General features: G+C 38.3%; 1 protein-coding gene and 1 long non-coding RNA gene across 5 annotated transcripts in view; both read right to left on the reverse strand.

Annotated features, from left to right (window-relative positions):
• Positions 1 to 20,120, reverse strand: part of UGP2 (UDP-glucose pyrophosphorylase 2) — a 74,031-nt gene that overhangs the window by 33,256 nt on the left and 20,655 nt on the right. For all 4 annotated transcript variants that reach the window (XM_006152200.1, XM_006152198.3, XM_006152196.2 and 1 more), the window contains exon 3: positions 19,653 to 19,760. In XM_006152200.1, the coding sequence (XP_006152262.1) occupies positions 19,653 to 19,760 (108 nt within the window). The remainder of the gene's footprint in view (positions 1 to 19,652; positions 19,761 to 20,120) is intronic.
• Positions 9 to 17,462, reverse strand: LOC114008442 (uncharacterized). Its single transcript, XR_003549978.1, has 2 exons — positions 17,334 to 17,462; positions 9 to 239 (listed from the first exon to the last, which is right to left on the reverse strand). It is a non-coding gene; the product is annotated as an uncharacterized LOC114008442 (long non-coding RNA).

The following is a 20,120-nucleotide window of genomic DNA, read 5'->3' on the forward strand; positions in this document are numbered from 1 at the left end:
TCCTTCCCTTTTTTTTTTTTTTTTTTTTGAGTGGTTTTTGCCTTTCCAAACATGACTGCTTCTCCTAAGATGGCTCCATAGTGTCTAAAACTTTTCTAGATGGCTGGAGAGAACAGGATTTCCCTAAGGCTCTGTGGTGGCTTCATGCTTCCATTGGCAAGAACACTGCCATGTATCCGTCCCCTGGACTTTAGTGTCTTCTCCCATTTGTCCAGAAAAGCATGATGAAGGAAATGGAACTGGTAACAGAAATCAGGTAATGTTCAAAACAATGACCACAACAAAACCCTAAGAATAAAAAAATATTTTGTACATTTACTTAAGTTATCTAGAGTAGACAAATTCATGGGAGATGGAAAGCAGAATGGTGGGTCCAGGAACTGAGGAAAGAGGAAGTAGTGGGACATGAGTTATTTTAAAGAGTGTAAAGTTTTAGTTTTGTAAGATGGAAATGTTCTGAAGATTGGTTGTACGACAATTTGAATATACTTAACACTAGTGAAATGTACACTTAGAAATGGCTAAAATAGTATATTTTATGTCTTATATATATTTTACAATAAAAAAAGTCTTTTGTGTATGTGCAGACACACATGTATGCCCTCTCAAGACCAAAGACTGCATAGCAAAAAATATCATGTCCTTTAGAAGCCATTTGTGATCCTCACCTTTACAAATGAATCTGGTGCCACTTACACTTCTGGCTTCAGCTCCTATGGTAGCAATTACTAACCTGTCTACAGGTTGCATGAAAACATTCTCTATCTACTACCTGGCTATAACCCCCAGTAACTGCCATGCTACACTCCACCACATTCATCGTCTTTAAGGGGTTAGTGAGCTCCTTGGAAACATTCGAATATCTGTTATATACATAAATGAATAGAACAAATAGAGCTGTTAATAAATTACATTTATTTTCTGGAAATTATTTATTGACCTATGCTATGGTTTAGATATGACTTATCTCCTATGAAATGCATATTGAAATTTGATTCTCAGTATGACAGTGTTCGGAGGTGTGGTCTTTGAGAGATGATTTGGTCTCCTGGGAGTTAGATCTCAAGAGAGTGAGTTACCTTTGGGACCAGCAGTTGCGTAATGGCTATGTCACTGGACTCCCATGTAGTCTATCACGGTTCAAGTCCTGGACCCAGTGGCTTAAACCTATGCCGGGCGCATGTGCATGCATGCCCAAGATCCCAAGTGGAGAATGGAGGAGTAGGGATTTTGGTGTGGCCATGCCCCCTAGGGGGTGATTTCTTGCTTTCTGTCTCTGTCTTTCTAGCAAGCGCATGCTCTCTATAGCAAAACAAAACAAAAAACAAAACAAAACAAACAAACAAAAACTTCTCAAAAGAAAAGAGAGAGTGAGGAGTTATTTTCATAATGGATGGTTACAAAACAAGCCTGGCACCTCCCGTCTCCTGCACATGTGTGCACCCATGCACACCTGCCATGTGATGCCATCTGTCCTGTTAGGTATGACACAGCATGAGGCCCTTGCAAGATGCAGCCACCAATCTTGAACTTCCTAGTTCCTAGAGTTATGAGTTGATAGAAACCTTTTTTCTTTATAAATTACCCAATCTCATGTATTCTATTATGGCAACAGAAAATGGACTAAAGCAGCCTACTTTTGATAAATTATTTCCTGTCCTCCTCCTTCCTTCCACCCCCTACTGGGCACATGGGCTCACTGCAGACAGACAGAGGTAAAGTGAGAAATCACCCACTGTGGGGATGGTCATGTTGCCTTCTCCTTTATCCACCTGGGATTTTGAGCATGCACTCAGATGTGCCTCAGTGTGATTTTCAAGCTGCTGGGTCTGAGACTCGAACCAGTCATGTGGGAATCCAGCCTTACCACCATACCACCTGCTGGCTCCTCTTGTCCTACTTTTAATTCTAAGTTTAACGGGTTGGACAGTGGTACAGAGATAATGTGACTCTCTGAGAGGCTGAACCATCTGGATTTGTGTCTAGAGACCTCCCTGAGTATGCCAGGTACGCATGTGCCCATGACCAGGATAGGCCGAGGGTGGAGGTGGATAATGGCATCAAGATCCTGTTGAGGGCACTATCTCTCTCTCTTTGTCTATCTCTCTCACTTGTGGAAGTAAGAAATAAGTTAATAAATTCTAAGTTTAAAACAAAAGTAATAAGATTGATGATTAGAAATTGGATTATACTATTTTGACTCAAGAAATAAAGTATTAGATTGCCACATTTATAGACAAGTTTGAGGAAAAAACCTACATGTAAGATTTTGCTTAGCCTAAGAGATAATTTTTATGCATCATTAGTATAGTAATTATCTCTCTGTAGCAAATAAGCCACTAGACTGAATAATCACATAATAAATATTACAAGCCTGGAAAAGTCCATTTCCTAAGAAAGTTCTTTTGTCTTCCTCTACTTAAAAATTATAAGAATGCAAAGGAAACTATCAAATCAAGTACATATATTTTGATTTTGATTTTGTCAGCTCTTTATAGTTTTGGTCTTTTTTTATTTTTTTAGTTGCTAGAAGGCATGTGCATTGACTAGAGACAGAGAAGCAGAAACAGAGAGAGAGAGAGAGAAAGGAGGGAGGGAGAGGAAGTACACAGTCTCCACAACCCCTTCTCCTCATTTCTCCATGCGATGGGATTTGGGGCATGTACATACATATGTCTATTATGTTTTCAAGCTGTCAGGATCAGGGTCAGGGCCAGGACTCAAACTGCAATTAGACTACCAACTTCCCTTAACCACTAGGCTATGGGGACAGCCCTCCAGTAATTAATATTAATTTCCAAACGTTCAGAGTTTTGCTTTGTTGTTTTGGTTTGGTTTAATATGCTAGAAGGTGCATGTGCTTGCTGGAGAGAGACGGAGGGGAAGGGAGAATGAGAAATCATGACCTATGGAGGATGGTCATGCTACAATCCCTTTACCATTTCTCCTTTTGGGATTTTGGCCACATACACACATATGCCCAATGTATTTTTCAAGCCATAAAGTACGAGACTCAAACTTCACAGTCAGCCATGTGGGATCCACCCACTTCAAACACAGCACCACCACTTGGCCCAAGAGGGTTTTTTTTTTTTTTTTAATTAGTATAAATTATTCTATAGTAAATGTTACTTACATATGCTTGAAGGCAATTTTCCTAGAGGTAGAGGGAATCCTCTAAGTTATTCATACGTCCAAAGGCAAAAGTATATTAAGAAAGGGTAAGTAAATAGGTCCTTTCAAAAGCTAGTCAGCAATCTGGCTATCAACACTATGCTCTAAACAATTACACTTATCACCATCAGCCCAATAACTCATGCTCATTATCCATCAGTATAATCTGCTACCTCAGTTATTTAAGTCAACCTTTGCAAAATCTCAGCAAAAACTATTACTGAGAGCCAAAATGATGAAAGTTACTTATTTTCAAACTAAATTTTGCATTGCCCTCTCTAGAGAACCAAACTTAAATACTGAGCCTTTTTGTTATATACATGTATCATAGTTCAATGTATTAAAGTCCAATAATCAATTATTAATAATAAAAGGGTAGTCCTGTATTAAAAATTTTAAACAGCAACTAAGAGTTAAAAAAAAAATCTACCTACTAATAGTCAAACTAAAACAAAAATAAAAACTTAAAAGATATTTTCCATATAAACTAGTAACATTTTTAAGAGAGATTTTTGCTATAGGGTTTGTGCATTTGCTGGAGACAGAAAACGAGAAATCATCCCCCACCTGGGGCGGGATGGCTGCACTGCAATCCCTTCTCCTCCATTCTTCTCTGGGGAATTTGGACACGAACACACATGTGCCTGATGTGAGTTTTTAGTTGCTGGGTCTGGGGTAGGGGGGAGTGAGAAAGCAACCTCCCAGGTCCAGGATTAAAACCGCGGTCAGCCATATGAAAGTCCAGCACCCTTAACCACCACACCACTGGGTCCTCCAAGACTCAAACTAGGGTGGACTACATGGAAGTCAGCGATGTAACCATTATGTCATCTGCTGGCCCTGATGTTATGTATTTTTTTACTATCCCCTTTTCCATTAGAATGCAAAATTAAAATTTGATGTGGGTAGGGCTTTATCAGTATGTTTATTAATATACAGTTGGTACTCAAAAACATAGCCATATTAATGAGAGCAAATTGGTATACTTTTCCTGGAAAGCATTTTAAAACACATAACAAGAACCTTTAAAAAAAGTTTGTCTTCTGAACAAAACACCATTTCTGAACATTTATTCTTAGAAAATAGTTAGGAAATGCAAAAATTCGGTTTATATTCATCACATGGTTTTTATAATAGCAAAAATTGAGAACAGACTTGTATGTCCAACATTAGAAAAATTCTCCAAAGTTATACATACTTACACACTTGTGAAAACCCTCAACTCTCACTTTCCTATCAACTAAAATACTTTCTTCAAGAGAGAAATTGGATTCACGGTCTTAATTCACACCATCAAAAAATTAAGAAAAAAATTGCATTTCCAAAGTTTTGCTATTCTTAAGGATAGATGATCAAAGAACTAATCCTCTAACAGTCATGAGCCATCCTCCCAACAATTTTACTTGTTTTGACAACCTGCCAAAGACACTCTGCAAAGTTTCCCCAGCCCACTAAATCTTACATCATACAATGAACATACACCTATTTTTTAAGTACCTACACCTCCACATAGTTTGAAAATGGGTACCAAATTCATTTTTTTCTTTTTAAATTTGCTAGATGGTACCTGTGCTTGCTGATGAAAGGCAGAGAGAAAGAGAGGGAAATGGAAAAGCACTCTCCATTGGGGAAAGTCATGTAATCCTTCCTCCTCCATCTCCTTTTGGGATTTTGGGCACACGTGTCCGGTGTGTTTTTCAAGCTGCCAGGACAGAGACTCAAACTGTGCAATTGGCTATGTGGGTCCAACTGCCTTAACCATCAAGCCACTGGCTGGCCTCCCCAATTATTTTAATAGCTATGATAATATAAAACAAAGCCTATCTCTTACATTTATCTTACATTTAATAAGTGTAAAACCTATAAACAAATGAAATTGATGACTAAAGATAATTCTACATACAAGGAGACTTTAAAAAGTTCACAGAAAAATGGTCAAAGTACAAGTTCATTTTGGTGTAAAGTTTTTTGAAATTTAGGTATAATGTTTTCATATTATGCATTTCCATGAACTCTCTGAAGACCTCCTAAATATCCTAGGGCTTTACTATGTGGATCTAGATACCCTTCAATAAAACTCATCCAACAGAAGAGTATAGTTAAGCATTTTCAAATGGAGAGCATTAAGTTGTTTATTCTTACTGACCCAACGGAGTGTAGAACTACAATTCTCAAGGTTAAAGAATTAGCTAACTTTTATCTTTTCAGTAAGGAACATTTTGGGTTGGAAGCAGTAGTGCAGCAGTAATGTGACCCTCTGTGATGCAGGACCCACATGGGAAGGTCCCAGGTTTGTGGATTAAGGAGTCCCTGTACATGTCAGGCACTCACGCTGTGTGTCCATGAACTGGACCTGCTGACGCTGGTTGTGAATCACAGCCTGAAGACTCTGCTGGGGATGCAAAAAAAACTCAATGTCCCTCTCTCTGCCTCACAGAAGAAATAAAATAACTAGAAAACAAAAGAAGGAAAATCTGTTAGGGAAGGCAAATTTATCTAACACCATGAAAACTGCAGTGGGGACCAGCAAGTGACATGGTGGTTAAGGTACTGGACACTCTCATATAGCTGACCACGGTTCAAATCCCAGACCTGATGGTTTGCTTTCTCACTTTCTCTTCCTTTCTCTCTCTCGTCAAATTTAAATAAATGAATGAATGAATAAGTAAAATTAAATCATTCTTTTTAAAAAATCTGCAGAGTAACAACACATCTGATATAAGAATTATAAGGATGTAAATTATGGTTCATCTACTTGATAAAACATTTTGCTAAAAAAGTAAAAAGATATTAAAGTATTCATGATTATTATAAATGAAATGTATTTCAAATTATAAAGAAACATCACATCACCTGTAAACTGAACATATTATGTCGTCGGGAAAGTCATGACATACTTTTCTGTCTTTCTTTGCAAAAATGCATCATGACTTTCCCCACAACCCAATAATTCTACTGTTCTCACTGTGCCCAGCATAATACCTGACATCTAGGAGATACTTAATATATATTCATTGAATGTGTTAACAACAATAGGAAACAATTGTTGGGCCTTCATTGGAATACTTGGCAATAAATGCTTTTACATGTATGCTCTAAAATCCTATAAAGTAGGTACTTTTATTACCTTTTTATAAGTGAGGAAAGTGAGACACGAACTCCAGAGGTGGCTCGCAATGGTAGAAGCTGCTTTCTGGAGGCTGAGACCACATTGGAGGGCCCAGCTTGACTGTGGCCCACCTTAAAGGCAGGAGCTAGCTATGGCACACACCTGTAGTCCCACTTGGGATATGAGGTGGAAGATCGTGACATAGTAAGACTCCAATTAAAAAAAAAATAAAGAAAAACAAACAAAAAAACCTGACCAATTTTATGTGGCTAAGAAGTAAGGAAGTCAGGATTTAAATTTCTAGAGTCTTTGTTTTTGATCTCATTGCCATTACTGCCAAACTGGAAAAAGTATTAAATATGCTAAAGGCAAAATGAATTCAGTATGCACAGGTAGGTGATCTTTGTAATGGTAGAATAATATAGTGATTTACACTGAGCATGAAGTAATTTCTCAGATACCTACTGACTAATATGATTGGGAATATTATAGCTATTATGAGATTAAGGATCTTAAAACCATAAAAATTTACATAATATACATCATAAATGTATAGAAAGTAAGTTAAAAGAAGATTAGCTGGCCCTGACAAATAAAGGGTGTTAAAAATACACAACCAACCAGCCACCACTACCAGTAAAAGCTAAATGTAGCCATTTTCCAACAGTGACTAAGAACCATAAAAAATCTGGATTTCCTATGTAGTTTGTTTGAGATGTAAGATTTAAAAATTTAAAACACGGTCACTCCCTACTTGCCACCTGAGAATACTTCCCATCCAGCCTGCTATACGCCCAGGCCTATCCATCTCCTGTGTTTTCCAGCATCTTCTCAGTTGAGCCAAAACGACCTCACCTAAGTGACCATGAGTTTGCAGGCATGGTCTCTACTTACTTCTCCTACCCTTGTTTCCTACCTCTTTCCATCCTTATTCTCCAAGAGGACTGTAAAAGCTATAGTTCTTAGAGCACGTTCTCCCCTCTCATGCTGTCGTGTACCGTGCTCTAGTAAACACTGAATGCCCACTTCTGATTTGGGGGGAGCAAACTCTTACTTTTATTTCAAGTCCCAGTCTACAGTCACCTCTTAATTCTTGCTTAGGACCTTCCCAACTCACAAGAGGTTCCCTCTTCTTCTACACTGGCATGTATACCAGAAATCCACTTACTTAAAACATAATATTCTGGATAGGTGGACAGTTCATTTAAAAAATAAGTGAAAGCTAGAAATGAAAACCAGATACATTAACTATCTTAACTTTTTAAAAGTAAAAGTATATTCATTCACTAAGGTATTTTCTTTCAGTATGGTATGAATCTGTTGATCAAAGCTTTGTGTTATCTTTATTATGTAACCATACCAACATCATATTTTGTAATTTCTAGTTTCAGTTTCTCCCAAGTAGGCCAAAAACTTGGACATCTGTGAAACTATTTGCACGCAGAAGAATCATTCTAAATTTATGCAGTTATCTCAGTCTTTCATGGTTGTCTCACCAACATACCACATTCAGCATTTTTATTGTTGTTGTTATTCTTCCTTATCTAATTTTCCCAAAGCATTAATACCAGTTTCATGGACATAATTTTTTTTAAAACTATCTCACTGGTTTACATAAAATTTAATTCTATCCTGTCATTACAACAATGGTAACTGTTATGAACAGGTTCAGAAACAAGCATAATTGATTTGTGGTAAGCAAGTCACTCACTTTGATGAAAGCTGAACTTATGTACAATAAAGAGTAGACCCAAGCATTCAAAGAGAATGGAGAACATCGGTTACTCTTTCTAGATGGAAGTCAGTCAGTGAAGTATCTCCTGAACCATTCTTAGAGCTACCATCACCTAGTACAATAAAAGTATCTGTGAGTTGGGGCCAGTAGGTGGTGTAGTGGTTAAGGGGCTAGACTAACATGTGGTCAATCATGGTTTGAGTTCTGGACTGAGCAGCTTGAAATTCATGCTGGGTATGTGTGTGCATGCCCAAAATCCCAGGAGAAGAATGGAGAAGAAGGGATTGCAGCATGGCCATCCCCCCGGGGACAATTTCTCACTTTCTGTCTCACTGTGTGTCTCTGGTGAGTGTATGTGCCCTATAGCGAAAATCTCTATTAAAAAAAAAAAAAAAAGTCAAGTATCTGTGTGCAAACATTTCCCCAGTAAATCAAAGTTCAAAACTGGTTTATTACTGCATGCCTGTGTTACTGATTCCTTTAGCCCTCTAGGTAGCTGGGCAAAGACTGAGACAACCATAGCCATCTTCCCACCTAAACAGCCTCTTAGACTTATCCCATTCATTTTCTACTGTGTCATTACATGAGAAGGATTAGAAAGCATTGTACAGAAGTGTAGGCTCTTAAAGAGCAATGGCTGCCTTGATTTTTGCATTCCCAGTTGATTAAAATAAAACAGCAGGTATTTGATAGATTTGTAAAATAAAAGTAATAAATAAAGAAGACTTTCATAAGTTCATATAGTGACTATGGATAAACCAGGGAAAAAAACAGGCTTTGGCCAGAGAGCTGTGATTGTTGAGGGTGATGCTGGACCAGAGAAAAATAGAGATCAGTCTTTAAAATTATCTTATTTATTTATTTATGTATTTATGCCCTTATCTATCTTGTCCACTTGTCTCTCAGAACCTAGATAAATCTCTACCACATAGTAGCTAGTCATTGAGTATGTGTTCATGTGTTGCTGGAAGAACTTCAAACAGAAGTGAGGGCCCTAAGAGAAGGAGTGAGCCTACTCACTGGTTCTATTCCAGGAAAGCCGGAGAAACAAGGAGAAAGCCATGCTTTAAAGACTTTCAAGTGTCTTTCAAATGACAACCGGTGATTGTTCTATAACATACTGATCATACCCCAGCAGATTTAGACCTAAATTCTGGTTTGCTACTTAAGGAAACTTGTGTGCCTAACTCAGTCCTTCTCAGCCTTCTATTGCAGTCTTCCATTGTGAAACAGAGAAAAAAAGTGCCCGGAATTGTTTTGAGAATCTCAGAAAACATACATTTTTAAAGCTGAAAACAAGTGATCTAGTGGTTAAAGTGCTAAACTCCCACATGGCTGACCATGATTTGAGTCCTGGAACTGGCAGCTTGAGTGCCCAAAATCCCAGGAGGAGAATGAAGAAGAAACTGCAGCATGACCATCATCGCGGGGAGGGATTTCTCATTTTCCCTCTTACTGTTTCTTTCTTTCTCTCTCCTCTCTGGTGAGTGCACTCACCCTATGGCAAAAACCTTAAAAGAAAAAAAAAAGCTGAAAACAATGCTTGGCAACAGGGCGAAAAAATGTTTGCTACTGTTGTTATGTGCATCATTGTTGATAGGCGCACACAGTATATACCACCTTATGTGCACTAGGCAGGGTTACACTCCTTGAAGAGCTCCTTTATTGTCACTAAAGAATTGCAGACCCTGGTCTTGAAAGCCTGACTATGTACTGGTTCATATCAAGGCCTCTCCTCTTTTTTTTTTTTTTTCTTTTTTTTTTTTTGTGGGTAGGAGGTTTTTGCTATAGGGCGCATGTGCTCTCCAGAAAGACAAGAGAGACGTGTCCACGCCGCAATCCCTTCTCCTCCATTCTCCTCTCAGGATCTTGGGCACACAAGCACACGTGCCCAGGGTGAGCTTAAGCCACTGGGTCCAGAACTCCAACTGCAGTCGACTACATGAGAGTCCAGTGACACAGCCATTACACCTGCCAACTGCTAGTCCCGCAAGGTCCCTCCTCTTAAGTTGGTTACTCTGAATTTCAGTTTTTCCTTTCATAAAACGAGTCTAAAAATAGTGTCTATATTCCACTCTGTTGTAAATATTAAAGGAAATCACAAACATAAAAGATTCAGTATACAATGCCCGACACACACGAACACTGGCAATAATCATTACCTATAGAATATACAGCTCTGCATACTAGGTTTTTACCATTTCTTAAACTTATTTTTGTTTGTTTGTTTTGGGTTTTGCTCGAAGGCACAAGCCCTCGCCAGAGAGAGAGAGAGAAAGTGAGAAATCACCCCCTCTGGTGGGAAGGCCACACCATAATCTCTTCTCCTCCAGTGTCCTCTTGGGATTTGGGACATGTACACACACACACACACACACACACACACACACACACAACTAGTATGATTTTTGGTCCACCAGGTCCAAGACTCAACGCTATCAGCCATTTATTTGGCTTCAGCACCTTAACCTCCATGCCACCTGCTGGCCCCAAACATAAAAGTTTCACCAAGATTTGAATTCAGATCACAGGATTCAGAGTCCAGAGTGCACTCTATTACACTATGGAATCACTGAGAAAGATGCTTAGATTGTTTCATTTACCTCCCCTCCCAAAAGATGGCGTTTCATGCTCTTGAAATAAAGACTACTTTCTAGTCTCCCAAAGGCTCTAGGAAGATGTACAGCGAAGACACCTGTCTTGAACAAGCCCATCTAAAAATAGAAATCTGTACTTCATGGCCTACTTCTACCTTTTTCTACATTTAGTCTAGCCATAGGTACCCTTCTAGCATTTCATGTTTCTTCTCAGCTTTTATGTATTTTCAGTTTTGAGCTTGGAAGAAAAATTCCGCTAGTACTTTCTGTAATTATCGTATGCTTCTTTTGACTCAGCAAGAAGTTTAAAAGTGGAATATAAGTAACAAAAATTAGCTTGGATAGCTTTAAGATGCTTCTAGTTAAAAACACTATATCTTTTCAGCTTTTCTGTAAATCAAACTATTATGAGTGTACTTCGAAACACACTGTAAATGGTTTATTACTCAGTTCTCATGTTTTTTGTTAGTTTGTTTTATCAAGGCAAGGTCAGTTTCATGTTTTAAACATCTTGTAGCATTCGGCTTCTTACTCTTGATATTTTGTCTCTGAGAAACTTCCAGTATGCATTTTTAAATAAACTACTGCCCTCCCCTTAAAATTGTTGCAGTTTCCACAATGCTGAGGAAATGTAAAATGGTGGTTAAGGCACTGGATATTCCCACATAACTGAATCCCATAGGTTCAAGCCCCAGACCTAGTGGCTTGCTTTCTCACCTTCCCTCTCTGTGTCTCTCTCTGGTCAAATTAAAATAAATGAATGAATAAGTAAAATAAAATAAATAATTATTTAAAAAATAAGTAAAGATAAAAGCTGGCAGAAAATCCAGATCACAAAAAATAAGAAACAAAAGACAGTGTGGGTACAGATGGCAAATGATTCTCTTCGTAGAAGGTAACCATAAAGACAAGACACTAACTGCTCCCTAAATCTTACTGTAAGAATTCATTATAAAAATCTGAGAAAACGCATATATGTCTTTTTTTTTTTTTTAGAGATTTTTTTTTTTTTTGGAGAGTTTTTTTTCGCTATAGGGCGCATGCGCTTGCCAGACAGACAGAGAGAGACAGAGAGACAGAAAGTGAGAAATCACCCCCCAGGGGGGATGGCCACGCCGCAATCCCTTCTCCTCCATTCTCCTTTCGGGATCTTGGGCACGCACGCACACGCACCTGGCGTGAGTTTAAAGCCACCAGGTCTGGGACGCGAACCGCGGTCGACCACGTGGGAGTCCAGTGACATAGCCATTACACTAACTGCTGGTTCTCGAGATTTTTGTTATAGGGCTCGTGCATTCACCAGAGAGGCAAGAAAGCAAGAAATCACTCCCCAGAGGGGTGGCAATGATACAATCCCTTCTCCTCTTGAGATTTTGGGCACACATACATGCCCAGCATGAGTTTAAGCCATCAGGTCCGGGGCTTGAACTGTAGTCAATTACCTAGGAGTCCAGCAACATCACTATTACACCATTCATTACACCACACAGTAACTGTGTCTGTATTTTTTAAATTTTGAAAGGTGAAATACATACAAATAGTTTTTAAAAAGTAAGGAATACTTCAAAAAGATACATAGTCATCATACTTTCATCAGTCAGCTGAAGTCATAAAATTAATCATCCTTAGACCTCCGATCCACGTCCTTATCAGCTACAGTGGCAGTTAGAAAGGACAAAGGTAGATGGCACAGGGAACTGGAAAGAATGCTAACAGAAAAGGTCCAAATACCAACCTGCTTATGTCACAACCTGCCTGGTGACCAGGACTAGCTCTTTACTAGAATCATCTTGCATCTCCTCTACAGGCCAATCTTCCTACTAGCCTACCTGTGGACCAAAGAGCCTTCAGAATAACTGCAATAATCCTACATACCCTAAAAAATAAAACTGAAGTCTCTAATATCATCCTGTTTGTCTACATTAGCTTTAAACTTTGAGGTTCTGAATAGTTAGGAACTACAGCAATATAAAATACACTGTTTAATGATTTAATTCACATTGTTGGAGCAGTTCTGAAGAAATCAAAGTGTGGGTGGGAGAGGGAGAGGCCATAGGCTATGAAATGGAAGTTCCATGGAAAATTAAAGTGTAGTATGAGTGGGTGGACCAAGGGCTAGGGGAAAGGTCAGAGGACATAAAACTGAGGGTGGAGGCCATGCTGACTTCTTCCTTAAGAGAGAACAAAATAAAGGAAAAGGCAATAGTTCAGAAAGATACATATTTGCTTAGCTTGTGCTGAGGCAAGAGGAAAATTGGGACCAGAGACCTGTAAAGAAATAGCACATTTCTTTCTTTTTTTTCTTCCTTTAAAGAACCATTTATTCATTTAATTCCATTTGTTATTATTATTTTTTAATTTAATAAGACAGAGACACAGAGATAGAGAGAGAGAGATAAAGGAAAAGGAAGAAAGCAAGCCGCCAGGTCTGGGACTTGAACTATGATCGGCCATGTGGGAATCCAGCACCTTTATCACCACAGAGCAGCACATTTCAAAGGGGCACAAAGGAATTGTTGGGGGTGATGGAAAAGTTCTGTACATTGACTGTGCTGGTGTTACACAACTATATGCATTTTTCAAAACTCATAAAAATGTATAGTAAAAAAGGAGAATTTCTATTACATGTAAATTATACTTCAATAAATCTCACATTAGAAAACCAGAAGGTATTAAAATTAAAATGCTGATTAACCTTATAAGGCTTACTAATCACAACTAAAAACAAAAACCATAATAAGCATCTTTTAACAAACTAATTAGGTTGATGTTTATTCTACTGAAAAATCAAAACCAACTGTCTGAGATATACAATGAAGTATGGTTTTTAAATTTTGTTACAACCTTCCACCATCAGTGTCTGTCTTAAATGGAAATTGCAGATTGCGACATCTCCCCAGCGTAACCCTCCCAGAGAAAATAGACGTTCAGCCAGTGAACAGGAGGTGCAATGGCAGGCAGAGAGACTCATCAGCTTCTGCCATGGGGCCTTTCTTCCGGCTCTAAACTGGAAAAGCAGACACATATGCTCCCCCACCAGAGAACCATCTATATGCCACTATTTCACACTCGATTATTCTTTTTAAATTTTCCAAAGGTAGGTACGTGCACTTGCCAGAGAGAAACAGGGAGAGAGCACCTCCCAATGGGCCGTGGTCACAACACGATCCCTTCTCCATTTCTCACTGTACTCACACGCACAAGCCTGGCATGTTTCTCAAGCTGTGGGAGCAGGGGCTGGGACTCAAACCGTGGGATCAACTATGTGGGATCCAGCTCCCTTAACCACCAGGCCACAGGGCTGGCCTTGGACTCTTAACTATTCTCAAAGGCTTTTTTCTTTTTGATGATCTTTCCATCCTCAAAGAAGTCTTGTCTCTAGGTCACCCCAGAAGTCTACGTTAATGCCAGGAAGTTTTTCCTGACCCCCTCCATTGAAGTTAGATTTTTTCACAGCACCCTATGAACTGCATACATATCATATTGTTTTGCAGCTAGTAGTTCCTGCATCCATTTCCACCACAAACATAGGTCGGAATAACAAAAAGAGACCAAGACTTGTTTTTGTGGTCATAGCATCTAGTTAGTACCTGACAGAGAAGAGACACTTTATAAATTACTGAATTAAATTCCAAGACATTAGTTCTTAAATTTTATAAATCATAAACCTCTTTGAGAACCCTATAAAAGGCAGGGCATCTACTCTGAAAAAACATGTACATTTGTACATGGTTTTACCTACAATAAATCTATGAAGGGCCTGTAATTCCTACAAAGACCTCCCAAGGTGAGATGCCTGGTGTAAACATTCTAGTCTCAAGTGGCTATACAATGACTCTATTCAAGTGGAGAGTCAGCTGTTCAAATCTAATCCAGGAGGAAAAAGAATTGGTAGGCAGCCCTAACCCCCCCCCAAAGGAATTTCAGGGCAACAAGGATAAGAGGGTTATTATTAAATGATCTGTATTAGGTGTCGCAGCCAAGGTACAAAAAAACTGGGGTAGAAGTTGAGGTGGAAAGGACAACGCTCAGTGTAGCACTACTACCTATACAGCCCTACGATGTTCCCAATGAGCTCAGTTCTGTGGCACTGGACTGTCCCTACTCTGGACACAAGGGTAATAGAGACCCTGGTCCAACAATAACACCTGAAGCCTCTCAAATCAAACATGGAACTGTCATTAAAGTTCCATGTATTTACCATTACTATTTCTAAAGTGAAACCATAAATAAGTAAGCAGAATATAATTAAGAGTCACAGGCCTATTCATCACCTTCTTAACCCAGTCCCCTTTCCTGAAATAAAGATTCTGTATATAAAGACATGTGAAGGAAGGCAGCCCTAGGAAAACTTCAAAAAGTCAGTTCTCAAGAAATCAAAATGATGGGAATTAGAACTCTGACAGTATTTGCTAAATTAGTGTATTTACTTATATTGGCATTTCTATACATTATCACTCTAAAATTTCTTTTAAAGAATTATTTTATTTAACATTATTTCATTCATTCATTCATTTATTAATTATCAGAGAAGGAAAGAGAGAGAAAGTGAGAAAGCAAGTTGCCAAGTCTGGGTCTCGAACCTTGGTCAGCCATGTGGGAGTCCAGTGCCCTTAACCATCATGCCACCTGCCGGCCCCATCACTCTAAAATTTTAAGTCAAGACAAAGTTGAGACTGGTATCCAGCCATGTCCTAGGGCCATTCACTTAAATGTCACTATTTCTGTTCTGAGTAATACTGTTAAATTCAGGATCTCATTTTCTCTCTCAAGTCTTTAATGACTTTCCTATTAGCTGACTCCAGCTGAGAAATCTTGACATGCCCAAAGCAAACCATCCTGTGTCGTATCATGTCAGAACCTTGATCTAAGTGCCTCCCCCAGCAAGTCTTTCAAAAACTTAAGCAAATTTGAGATGCACAGTGTACGGTGGTTCACCTTCAAAAGGAAAATAATTTTTGTGTATTGGTACTCTGCACATGTACACTATAACTTTCTCAGAATGCTTTATCATTTAAGCATATACATTTAAATTTATTTTTAAGAGTTTTTTTGCCTTAGGGTACATGCACTCACCACAGAGAGAAAGAGACACAGACAATGAGAGGGAAAATGAGAAATCACCCTCCCAGGGAGGATGGCCATACCATAACCCCTTCCCCCCATGCTCTTGGGCATGCACGCACATGCACCCAGTGTGATTTTCAAGCCACCAGGTCTGGGACTTGAAACACAGTCAGCCATGTGAAAGCCCAGTGACATAACCACTATGCCATCTGCTGGCCCCCACGTTTTAATTTTCTTTTTCTTTTTAAGAGAGAGATTTCTGTTATAGGGAATATGTGTTTGCCAGAGAGAGAGAGATAAATCATTGCCCAGGGGGAATGGCCACAGTGCAATCCCTTCTCCATTCTATGCGTGCGTGCCCAGCATGATTTGAAGCCACCAGATCCAGGACTCGAACCATAGTTGGCCATGTGGGAGTCCAGTGACATAACTACTATGCCACCTGCTGGTCCCTATTTTAATGTTTTTGATGACAGACTAAAAGTAAGACAAGCTCTCAGTTTTTTAGGGAACAAAACAAAAAAATATATTGGAACTAAATACCACATGAGCATGATAGTCCTTTCATGTCAATTCTCTATGACCCTGTATTACTCCTTCCCATTCACAAATACACCCTTCACCTTTTTGATTCTATGTAAATTTAAAAAAAGCCTTCTTTAGAGAATTCTTTTCATAGGAATGAGAATGTTCCATCACCAGTGATCAGTGCCAGCCAGGTGAGAGCAGCTTTTAAGTTAAGGTTTAGAAGAACCTGTCAGCCCCAGGACCTTCTTTAGCAGGCTCCGTGCCTTCTTTTCCTTTGATTTATTTCCCATCACCATTCCCAACACATCAATTTGGCCAAGAACAAGATACTCTCAAGGTCTCTCTGGGAGAAAATGACATGATGAAACAAGTTGCATATGCTGGCTAGTCCTTCTTTCTCTAGCCTAAAACATTAATCTTAAAACATATATTCAACTTTCTGTTATTTATGTAGCATGTAACATACAAATTATCTCTAAGACACAGCTGTGCCCTCAAAAAGCTCATGATATATTTGAAATTTGAAGAGCAAACTTATTTTTTGTCTCTGCATTCTACAACCATCCACAGTAAGGGTATATGGGATTACAGACACTTTTTAAAAAAGATACTGAAAACCTAGGCTTCAAAATAAACATGTATTAGTGAATATTTATACTTTCATAAACAGAAAAATGAAAGGTTGCACAAAATTATATTACATCCAGAATTTATTTCTATTTCTATTGTTTTTCCTATATCGACTCTTCATTCCTATCACTAACTAACTGTATGTGCATAGCCTGTTCAAAGGATTTATCAGAACCTAGCTGGGGATGATAAAAAGTAAGACTGAACCCCCTAAATCTCGATTCTGATCCCTCTACTCCTTCTTTCTCCACCTTCTAATCCCTGCACGTCAGGAATCCCTAACATAGATCATGATCAAAATATACTAAGACTGATTCCTGCCCCGACAAAACAGATCCCTGAACTTTAGAATATACTAAAAGTAACAAATGTTTAGGTTATCCTTCAAGGGAGGCATTTATGTTAAAAACATTAAGTTTGTATAGGGAAAAAAAAAAAACAACAAAAAATTCCCAGGCTTACAAGTAAGAATTAAGAAGTGAGAAAACCATACCTTTATACTTGGGTCTATTTATCACTGATTAGTTTGGTTAAGGGGCTGACGGGTGGTGTGCTGGTTGGCGCTGGACTCCCACATGGCTGATCGTGGTTTGACCTGGACCGGGCGGCTTGCTTTCTGTCTCTTTCTCTGGTCAAATTAAAAAATAATAATAAAAGAGAAATTTTTTTAAAAAAGATTAGTGAGGTTTTTTCAATTAGGAATAGTTCCTAAGCAAATATTTTAAGTATTCAAAGGGGAAAGATAAGCAACATTTAAATTTATTATAATTTTTGGTTTGCTCCAAATATTTTTAAAAATCCAAATGAATTTATATCTAGTTGCTTTTTTAAACCACATACCTATCCAGAAAAACTCTCTTTTTATTACTTTTCAGGAGAATATTAGTACTACTACTTAAAAGCAGAAAGACCATAATTCACTCATGAGGGCCATGGAAATCAAAGACAAAAAAAAACAGGCTCTAAGAGAACATAGAGTGGCCAGCAGGTTGTGAGGTGGTTAAAGGCGCTAGACTCCCCACATAGCCAATTGCGGTTTGAGTCCCAGACCTGGTGACTTGCTTTCTCACTTTCCCTTTCTCTCTTTCTCTGTCCCTCTCTGGTCAAATGAAATAATAATGATGACAAATAAAATTAAATAAACAAACTTAAAGTATAAAATTTTAAAAATTCAAAAAGAGAACATGCAGGGGCTGGCAGATGGCACAATGGTTAAGGTTCTGGACTCCTATATGGTGGAACACAGTTTAAGTCCTGGACCTGGTGACTTACTTTCTCACTTTTCATTTCTCCCTCTCTGGTCAAATTAAAAATAATTAATAACAAATAAAATAAATAATTCTTAAAAAAACAACAACAAAAAAGTGAACATGCATACTGTAATTGTCAAGCATGACAGGCAAGACTTAATTTCAACATCGAAAATGAGTTTCTTCAAGTGAACAGTTAGATAGAATCTTAGTTGTTTAGCTTATTTATTTTTTGTTTACGATAAGCAGGTAATTTATAATTCTTAAAAGTTTGAGAACTAAATGACATTTTCCATATATGAGGACAAAAATATTCCTGACATTGAACCATATTTAAGATTCTTAGCATTAGGAAAAAATACGAGGCATTCCATTAGTTTAAGCTGCCAAAGGCAATAAATCAATGGAGTTGTGTTCCCATTAAACTTTACAAATACAGGCAGTGGGCAGCCTTCAGATAGCAGGTTGTCAAACCCCCATAGTAAATACTTTGTTGTTGTTGTTGTTGTTTTTAAGAAGTTTTTGTTTTAGGGTGTGTGCTCTTGCCTGAGAGAGAGAGAGGGAGACAGACAGAGAGAGACAGAGAGAGCGAAAGTGGGAAATCACCCCCTGAAAGACGGCCACATCATAATCCCTTCTCGTCTCCTCCTAGGATCTTGGGCATGCATGCATAAGCTTCTGGCATGAGATGCAAGCCACTGGGTCTAAGACTTGAACTGTGGTTGGCCATTTGAGAGTCGAACGATGTAACCCCTATGCCATCTGCTGGTCCCAATAGCCTTATGTTTATTTTTAAACCAAAATTATAAACACATAAGAGATAATCTACCTACATACAATTAATTACCGTACTCTAGTCTTTTCTATTGGGTTGTCGGAGAAGTCATGATGCATTTAAACACATCATAACTTTTCCGACAACCTAATACCTGCTCCAAAAAGTGCCAAAAGCAGCTGAGGTCGAAAGAACTAACTGGAAAAGGAGGAAATGTCAATGGATTAACAAAACTTGTTCCTCAGACAAGCATGTCATTTAGATCATCACATCAATTTGTTCAAGACACATGTCCCTCTGGCCTCTACATTAGTTAAGGAAAGGCAACATGATAATACAAACACCTACTACTAATTAGTCTATTAAATGTCACATGATGGTAGAAATAACACTAACATCTGCCAAATGCTTCATGGTTTAACTTATTCCACCTATATTATTTTAATAAAGCCTCAGAACAACCCTGTTAAATAAGTACATAGCCCTATAGCAAGTCAGGAAAAAAGAAAGAAAAAACTGCATATACAAGTATGTTCAGTTTTAAGGTAGTAGTAATACAGGGAGATAGCCTTCCAGAAGCCCTCAGAAGGACATTGGAAGGTCTAAATGAAGGGAAAGTAGCAGAAGGCAATCTCCATAGTTTCGGCATGAGTGGTCAGAGAATGCAAGGCAATCCTTCTCTGTGTCTGAAGTGACAGGTCTTATAGGTCCTTTATACTACCTCCCCCCAAATTAAACTGATGTCCAAAATTCACTTAAATTTTGCTAGAGTTTATTTGAAACTTACTGAATCTTCTGGAGGTCTTTGGATTTTCCCCCAATCCACAGACGGTCCCTTTTCTTGCAAAAATCTATGAAATAGCTTCCGAAATCCATCGAGGTCTTTTTTGGTGTGCTATGAAAATAGAAGTTACGTTACAACCAGCAGAATGCTTAATATTTAATAAAAACATAAAAACCATGAATATTTAAAATACTTTTAAATTAAATTCTTACACTATCCAGACAGGGCATAAAGCAGTAAGTTTTTAATACTATAATTTAAAACTAAAGCTAAAAGAAACCAAATTTAAAGGACTACAAGTAAATAATCCTTCCTACCTCCTATCAGCGTTATGTAATCTGAACACTATTTGGTTCATGGGAACTCCAACTGATTCTCTAAATTTATTCAACAATATCATTCTCTACTTCTAAGTGGAAATTAATCTTCAGCAAAAGAAGAAAAAGGAACAAAGCATAGTTAATCTTAAAA

This window comes from Tupaia chinensis, unplaced genomic scaffold (assembly GCF_000334495.1).
Source record: "Tupaia chinensis unplaced genomic scaffold, TupChi_1.0 Scaffold000341_1, whole genome shotgun sequence".
In the NCBI taxonomy this organism is placed as follows: Eukaryota; Metazoa; Chordata; class Mammalia; order Scandentia; family Tupaiidae; genus Tupaia; species Tupaia belangeri.